The sequence below is a fragment of the Photinus pyralis genome, unplaced genomic scaffold, assembly GCF_008802855.1.
Source record: "Photinus pyralis isolate 1611_PpyrPB1 unplaced genomic scaffold, Ppyr1.3 Ppyr1.4_LG8, whole genome shotgun sequence".
Lineage (NCBI taxonomy): Eukaryota > Metazoa > Arthropoda > Insecta > Coleoptera > Lampyridae > Photinus > Photinus pyralis.
The window spans coordinates 11,319,805-11,329,261 of record NW_022170819.1 but is presented as its reverse complement, the minus strand read 5'-3'; the positions used below and the strand labels follow the sequence as shown (position 1 = coordinate 11,329,261).

Sequence of the window (9,457 nt, the reverse complement as noted above, 5' to 3'; positions counted from 1 at the left end):
GAAGATAGCAACAAGCAGAACAATTTTATCCACCAATTCTGGTTGTACTTCCAAGTGTCTACGAAACACTCTCCATCGTGCTACCAAAATACCAAACGCATTTTCCACCACGCGTCGTGCTCTTGATAATTGTATATTTTGTGAGCTTCGTTTTCTTGTAAATGATATTTACTGTATGGACGGAGCGAATATTTTTTAAGTGGAAACGCTTAATCGCCCACGATGACATGTGGCTGAGGTGATCCATTTGGTTCCAATGCTGGTACGTTCAATGTTCTTTGGTCAAGCATTTTTCCAATATCTGACTTTTCAAAAATACCACCATCGCTATTCCTCCCATAAGAGCCAACGTTAATGGCAATAAACTTGTAGTCTGCATCAACTAGCGCCATCAGAACTATAGAATGACTTCCCTTGTAGTTGTAGTATGTGGATCCTGCATTAATAGGACACTGAATATTAATGTGCTTGCCGTCTATAGCAGCAACACAATTCGCAAAATTCCACAGTTGGTTAAATCTAGCTGACGACTTTTTCCATAACTCTTCCGTTGGTTTTGGCATTACAATAGACCGCAAATTGTTCCATATGGCATCACAAACTTCTATTACTATTTGACGAACAGTACTGAAGCCCATTCTGTAATTAAATCCCATACTCCTAAACGAATTTCCAGTTGCCAGAAATCTGAAACTTTGATTTTACGTCTAGCGGACAACGCCAAGACAAAGTGGGACAAACTTCGACGATGTTTTTGCAATGCAAGAAATAGGCTCCTGTCTACCAAAAGTGGCCAGGTTACCAAACAAATTACGCCATGGAAATTTGAAAACCAGATGGCATTTTTGTTACCTTATTTAGAAGGTCGAAGGTAAATACCAATTATCGTACCTATTTGATTCAGAACCTTTGCGAAATTGTTTATAGGGCTCGCGGAAATTTGCAAAATTCACAAAATGAAGAAGACATCCACGTTACCGCCGAACACGTTACTAACGACGATGACGCAGAGGAACATTTAGTAGAAGAACAAAATGCAGACTCTGAAGATACAGCTGAAGAAGGCCACGAAGAACGAAGAAGTGCAGTAACGCAAAAACAAACACCTTCACAAGGTGATATATTGCGCTCCGAAAATACAAAAACATTAGAACATATAAAGAAAAGAAAAAATTGTTCATACCGCAAAATTTCTGCAGCGGATAAAATGGCAGCAATAATGGAACAAAATGCCGCTCTACAAAAACGAAAATTCGAAGGAAAAACATCATCGCAATGTTATATATCTACACATATATATATATATATATATATATATATATAATATTCAGTCGACGGACCGAAATAAGCCTGAAAAATTTTCTTACGTTTTTCAGCTTCGCAACGGCTTAACTGTCACAATTGAAAGTTTCAGATTTTAAAGAATACGGGCCTAGGATGATGCCGTTACTTGGGGAAGTTGTGAAATGATCTAGAACCCTTATAAATAAGGGTTGAAGAATTAGGTTTGATATGCAACTTAAACTACACAATTTTGTCGCTAGTGTTGCCCATGCACCGAGCCCCGTAGCCATTTTTCCGGACAAGTCGGGAAACACGAATCGAAATTTCACTGTGACTAATTTTTCGGAGAAAAATTCCCAAAAAATTCCACGTTACTCGTCGGGCCGTCCCGATAAAAAGTGCACGAGGTGTTTTTTTCCAAAAACGAACGGTTTGGGCTCTATCGAAAAAAAAGGAATAACCCAATTTTTTAGATCTCCCGCGATCGAACGAAAAGAAGTCCAACAGAGTGCACTAGCGCTACTATCAATAATGCAATGACAACGTGTTAAAACATTATTTATAAATATATGGTTAAAACGTAATTTTTTGGTTAGTGCTCGTGTTTATGAAAAAAAACATTTAGTTATTTCAACGAATCTATAATTTCTTGAAGCCTGGCCCTTTGTTTTGGGCCAGGCTTTACGTATTGGGGTATGGCCATCTGGGGTTCACATTTTTTAATAAATTGACCCTTGACTTTGTAGGTCCCCCAATCTACAAAGTCGACCACATAGTTGAGGCCGCGGGTGACTTGCTCCACAGCCACCACACGACCAATCCAGTACCCCCGGAACCGGATCTTTCCCCAAACCATATCTCGGACGACGGTTTGGGGCGGAGGAATTGGTTCGGGATCCGGAGATAGAGGAGCAGGAGACAGTCGTCGGGGTCGTTGAGGTCTAGGAGGAGATGGGGGTGCTGGGAGGATGCTGTCCCACCCAGCCTGGTGGTCGTCACGTCGGGGTCGTGGTCGGGCTCGAGGAGGAGATGGGGGTGCTGGCAGGATGGCGTCCCAGCCAGCCTGGTCGTCTCGACGGCGTGATGAGCCGGTAACAGCTTCCGATGTCGCCAACGCCTGCTTCTTCTACAACCGTGGACGTGGTGCATTTCCATCTCCACGGCGATGAACCAGTAGATCTGCCTGTACTGATGTGTCCGGCTTCACCGCTGTGCCGATGTTTGCATCAACGTCCACTTCGGTTACTACGGCAGGACGGCCGGCGACATCTTCAACTGCGACTGGCTCCACCTCACCAGACGACGCATCGGTGGATGTGGAGTCGTGGGACAACTGCCTCCTCATAGGCTTTCTCCCCCGTTTGGCCTTCTGTTTTTTTTGATACACCTTTGGCTTAATCTCATGCCAGAATGGGGGGAAAAGCCTTAACGCTCGACCCAACATGTCGTGCGCCTCTATTTCTGTCCCATCAGGGTCTACAAATTCGGCGACTTGCGCGTTTTTTATAAGGGTACGTAAAATGGCGAGCGTCTCAGGCAAGGGGTTCTCAATTTGAAATATTGCCGACATAATTTGTTGCAATTTGGCGTCTGTGTATCTCGCTCGGTTGCTTTTGTTTCTCACACCCTTCAGGACATCGCTGTTTAAAAAGAAACCAAGGGCAGCGACCGGGGACATGGCAACCACCGATTTGTTCTGTATGTCGTCAAAATTAAGCGTAATAAAATTGGCGAGATCTTCCCTGATTGCCTTCGAAACTGGCCCACTGTAAAAAACTTTGCAGACGTCTTCGATCTTGACGTCCTCCCTTCTATTGTAATTTATTAAAGCGGCCTTTAGCTCGTGTAGCCTGATGGGACGGAAGAAAAGGCTCTAAAATTAAAAGGAATTAGAATTCATTGTACTTATTTTAAAACAGTTTAACTTACATGTACAGGAGTGGCCATGGTGATCTAATAAGGTGGTGGTTGAGGAAAAAAAAATGTTCTATAAAATGTAAAAAAAAACTTGTGTAATAAAATGTAAAAAAAAGTAGTTCTGTAAAAATGTAAAATAAAAATGTGTTCCAAAATGTCAAAAGAAAATGTATAAAAAAATGTAAAATAAAAAGAAATTATAAAAAAGGTTGGTTGTAAGGTTTTGGTAGGAATGTTGAGAAATTTGAAGTGCTTTAATGAAAGTTTCAAAAAGACTGGTGCCGTTTGAAGGTGAAATATTAGCATTATCTGTTTTATACTGTTATCTGTAATGTTACAAATATAATAAAAATTCTACTTAATCGATCTAGCCTTTATCGTTTTAAGTCCATAAGTTTTCGCATTTCGGTCAGTCTCTCGGATTCGAACGAAATATTGTTCTTAGACTAAATCGGGTGCGAGGAATTCAAATCCGGCGTCCATTTGGACCTGGGAGGTCGTTTTGGCACTAAAAAAAAAAAGTCAAAAAATCGGATGTGACCCCCTGAGATTGAACGCCGAGAGATTATTTATCGGACTAGGGGGTTGGTTGATGGCTCGTTGGAAAGAGGAAGGTTCAAGGAATCTACTGTAAATTTGGGCCACTTCCCGGTTCCGGTACAGCATCTGACCAAAGTCCGGTTAGGTTTTCTCGGGAACCACCCGACCGAATTTTCACTGTAGATTCCTTGAACCTTCCTCTTTCCAACGAGCCATCAACCAGCCCTCCTAGCTTCATTAATAACTTCGCCAGGCCCGTTTAAGCGGGGTCACCTCCGGATTTTTGACTATATTTGCCATTTTGACCCACAGGGGGGCCCCCCACACCCAATCCCAGATGTTGAATTGAAATTAAAAATTCTGAGCATACTAGGAGATACCTTTTATAAAGGAGTTGGAGTGGCAGAAGTTGGAATAAGCAGTGAAACTTATAATTTATAACAAATACCTATATTTTATTAATTGCAGTTGAACAAGTCTGTGATGGATCTGGAACCAAATAGTAGCACCGCATCTCCTGCAGCTCACACATCAGAACCTTTAGCGTCACCTATAGCCGAATCTGGACCAGCTAAAAAACGCCCTATAGACAAACAGTGTTCAGAGAAGAAGCTAGTGATCACGACTATTTCGCCACCTTACCTGAAACATCAAATCCCACGAAACGGCAGAAAGTAGAGGAATCAACCGAAAAAATTTACAAAGAAACGTTAAATCTTCTACGAAGCATAGATAATGTCAGTGTATTCGCACATAGGTTAGGTGGTTTAACCAAAGGGATAACGGAAGGCTCAAATGCAATGAAACAACTTGTAGGAATGAAATGTCGAAACTATTTACAATTTCATTTCTAACATCTTGTCTTTGTAAATGAGGTGGCATATTTATATTAATTTGTGGTAAAACACATCCTCGTCATTTTGAAAGTGTTCATTTAACAATGGTACCCTAAATCTCATACATAAATTATGTAAAGCCGAACATGCATTTACAAGTTTTCCCACAAAATTAGGTTTGTACCTTGCAGTTCGTTCTTGTAGTACTACCCTAAATCGACATTTTAAAACTCCAATTGCCCTTTCTACACAGTTTCTGGGACGAATTGAATGATTTACATTAAAACGTGATTCAGGGGTGTTTTCTGCAGGATTTAAAAATGGTTCCAGAGTCGCAATCACAAGTGGAATCTGTTAATGAAAACGACGATGAGAACCATCAATTATTCTCAGGTAGCTAGTTATATAAATATTGGCCTAAAAATAGTTGCAACTACTTAGCTACTAGACCTCATTTTTCAGATTCACTACCCACGACACCTAGATCATATCGCAGGAACAAAAAAGGGACTGCAGAACGTAATGTACCATCCAAAATATCAAGAGTGTTTCCTTTTTTTGAGAGCAAATCCATCCAACACTTTCTCAATGATTACAGCAATATGCCTGTGAATATTCAACAAAGCATTGAGGCGATTTTCGCTGATGGTATTTCTCAAATAAGTTTTGAGCCGTCTCAGGGTAGAAAATTATCTCTCACTGGTGGCACTTGTCACAGGTAAGGTAACTAATATTCTTAGTAAGTTATTCACTGTTGGGAATATTTCTGGATTGCACATTTTCAGTGCGTCCAGAGCATTTTTTGGAGAACTGTGCGAGGAAGAAATATATTGCCACCAAACTTTCATTTCACCAACTGCTGCTTCCCCATCGATATCCAAGATATCCCCGACTTGTCGCGTAGCATCATTGCTGTTTTTGTGGGTGCCCCGCAATATGCAAGTGCCGAGGCGAGAGCGCATCATCCAAAGGGGGTTTGAACCCCCAAACCCCTCCCTTGTATACGCCCCTGGTGGGGAAGCGCCAAGTTCATAGAAGAGTCAAATTATTACAAAATGTATATTGTTTTTTTTACAAAAATTCTTATATAGCATTTCCTCTTCTTCATAACCCAGGTGGAACACCAATGTTGGTAAAATGTTAGCTCAATATGTGAAAAACATTGGGTAAATGTTGAATACAAATATTAGCCCAATTATACGATGTGAACATTACGCGATAATGGTACAATATGGTATTTCTATATTGCGCCAATACAAATCTAACATATTGTACCAATCTAAATGATAAATATAGAGTCAATGTTAAAAACCAATATTGGTTGTGTTAACATTAGTCATATTGGGCCAATAACCTACTTCTATATTGTCCAAATACAGATTTTTTATATTATACCAAACAGTATAATAAATATAGAATCAATGTTGGAAATCAATATTGGGAAAATTACGAAATGTTATATTCTGCTATATTGGCCTGATAAAGGACTTCTATATTGCCCAAATGTAAATTTTATATATTGTAAAAAGAAGTATTGTAAACATTGGATCAGAATTGTAAAGCAATATTGGGGAAATTTTGATATCAGAACGTTTGGCTACGTTGGTTCAATGAAGTAATTCTATATTGTACCAAGTAATAGCATAAATATTGAATCAAGTTTGTAAACCAATATTGGGAAAAAATCGAAATGTGAATATTTGACAACGTTGGTCAAATATACATTATTGGCATTGTACCAAGCATTATCGTAAATATTGAATCAAGATTGTATACGGATGTTGGGGAAATTTCGAAATGTGAGCATTCCACCATGTTGGTTCAAAAGTAAATTGCTCAAATATAAATTTCACATGTACCATCAGACAAAATAAAGGTTGTGAAGAAATATCGGGGACATATGGAGTGCAAAGTTTTGTATATAATTGGTCCAATATCATATGTTTCTGTATAAAATATAAAATGTAAATATTCAATCTTATTTAGTCTTATTAAGTCCGAATGTTCACATTTTAGATTAATCAATGTCTAAATACGTACGATTGGACAATTCTAACACGGTCTTCGAGATATTGTCTCACAACTTTCATTCAGTATGAAGCACTATATGGAAAAACATAGAACTTTGAAGTAGGATAATGTTGGAGTAGTTACAAAATTTTGAAATTACTTGTATCAATATATTCAATACATTTGTAAATCACAGAATTGTTGACAAGTCAACATTGAGAATTAGGTAGTTATGAATAACAAATAAATTGCAAAAAATATGTTATTATAAAAGAGTAAGTAAGGGTAACAACATAGAAGATATATTAAAATTAATTATCTAAGATAAACACAACATCTATTAATATCTATTACAAACATCCGTAAAAACGACCTAATTTACTATTTAAGCAAAGTATAAGATATTACCAAACGAAAAATTGCAGGTTTAAAACATATAAGCATAAATTCTCTGTCCCAAGTAAAATTTGCACCCCTCTAAAAAAAATGCCATTCTCGAAATAAAAAAGAAAATAGTTGAATTTTGTATTATAAGGGGATCAAATTTTACATCGCATTGCAGGGGCCATTTTCTTGTTAATGGACAATCGGATTTATCATTGATGAAAATTTTAGTTAGGACACCTATGTGTAAAATACAAATTTTTTCATTCATGCACCATAGCAATTGCAGCAAAATATTCACTTTGGGATATATGGTCTAGTGGTAATACAATGCATTTAGAAGCCACATCTGCCGAGCGACAGACGATTGAAATGGCCTCATTGGTTTGGGAGATATTTGCCTCTGTTCCATAAGTCTTTTATAAATTTGTGCCATAGGTCGATTTTTATTACGCAACATACCTTTAAGTTTCCCTAGGTAACTTTCAAATGCAAAGCAATTGAAATCATCTACACTATAATTGTTACTTACTGCATCTTCGACTAAATGAAGAAGACAATGGGTATTATAGATTGGCTCTAAATTTGGATATAACCTCTGAGAATCCGAAATAAATTTCTGTATAAGTGTGATTGCAGTTCTACCTAAAGTTTTCGAATACACGCCTCTGCAAACAATGCGCATTGCAGCATGAAAACAAAGAAAATGTTTATATTTTGAGGTAGGTAATAAATCTTTCATTACAACAGGTCCCGTATATAACAAAAAACTTCGGAGCTCTGACGCTTTCCACATATCTATTTCTACAAAAGATCTAGGTTTCCGGTTAAATTCGGTTGGAAAATATGGGGCCATTTTAAGCATTCGACGGCTAGCTTCTGTCCTAAACTTTAATGCGATGGAACATTTCCAAATAGGTTTAAACCAGTATTGAATCATCCTCCGCATAGTTCCCAAACATGACATATGCATGTAATCCAGAATAAATCCAGACACCAGTCCAAAGTTGTTTATTTCAGTTAGGGGCGATACACCCTTGTGGTGTTGTTCCTCGTGCACTTGCATATGAAATCCGTTGTCTGTACGAGATTCACAATTATAATCCAATGGGTATAACATCCTACTCTCAATTCTCCGACCCTTTACGGTACATTTTTCACACGCAAAGTATGAATTGTGAGGTTTAATATTTTTTAAAAAAGACCTTGCCGGTGCGTCACAAACCATGTACCTTAAAGAACAGGTAATTTTTTCTCCCTCGTACAAAAACCCATTGGTTGAAAGGTTATTGAATTCTGTAATAAAGTCATTCAAATAATCTTTCAGGCATAGCGGTTTGCTATTTCCTAAAAACAGGGCAACAACAAATGGAGAGAAGGTGTAATTTTTTTTAAAAACTTTAGCTAATATTGGCCAGAACTGAGACCTGGAACTTTTGTATATGGGCAAACCATCAATATTACAAACTAGTTCTATGTGATAAGAATTTTCCAATGTAAATAAGGAAGATCTAATGTCATCATTAAGCAATTGGTGACGTATGCCATTCTCTATCCCAAAATAAAAAAATTCGCCGTTACATTTATCGGCAGACAGCATGGATTTAGAACAAAACTTTCTCTTGGTTTTTAGTAATGTTTTGCTGCTTTTTGGTAACTCCGGATGATACCGTCTCAAAATGGACAATAATGAGGTTAACTGTTTGTGATTGACATTTTCTATCAGAGCCCAATTTCTTAGATCACTTTCGATAGAATGTTTAAGTGGTTCTATTAAAGCATTTTGTGAAATTGTTTCATTGCGCAAGTTGTTTAGTTGTTTTCCTGTTTCTGGTGAAATTGTCTCAATGGATGGAGTAGGTGGGTAAGGCAAATTCGTTTGGCAAAGTACATCGTTACTAAGGGTAGACACACAAGGTAAATATGATTCTATAGGAGATTTACAGATGTGAACCTTAGAATCAGAGAAAACAGGGTGTACGGCGTGTTCTAAACTTTTAGATGAACTCGGCAGCTGTGTTACTAACAAGCGTCTTTTTATGAACATGGATTTTCTAGACCTTGGCATATTTGATAATGAATTTTAAATTTTAAAACTAAATTAGCTATGTAGGTAATAAGAATAAAGTAAAGAATAATGTTATTATACTACAATAAGTGAATAGGTACCTAATCTGCTTGGGTCATTGTATCATGATCTGAAGTCGTCGGAAACAGCACACGAACGCTTTCTGGGGACAAAAAACAGTAATCAAATAGATGATATATAATCAAATTTAAAATAGCTTACCTAAAACTGCTTTATACAACGTTAGTGATGAGAAATTTTTTTTCCCTTTTCTTCCAAATGCGGAGTATAATAGACTGAGCTCCTTATTCATCAATCTCTTCATAATTTGCTAGGTCGCTGTCTTAGGCGTTTCACCTCCTACTAGTGCCAAAATCTTCACCTAGAAAAGTATGAAACAAAAATTGATCATTATGGC

General features: G+C 37.7%; 1 protein-coding gene across 1 annotated transcript; it reads right to left on the bottom strand.

The window, feature by feature from the left end:
* Positions 1–209: 209 nt before the first annotated feature.
* Positions 210–638, bottom strand: LOC116178424. Its single transcript, XM_031497912.1, has one exon. The coding sequence runs from the start codon at positions 636–638 to the stop codon at positions 210–212; it is 429 nt and encodes a 142-aa protein (XP_031353772.1).
* Between the last annotated feature and the right edge of the window lie 8,819 nt (positions 639–9,457).

Excerpts from the sequence above, each read along its gene's own strand:
- LOC116178424 (XM_031497912.1), bottom strand. The coding sequence starts at position 638 with ATGGGCTTCAGTACTGTTCGTCAAATAGTAATAGAAGTTTGTGATGCC.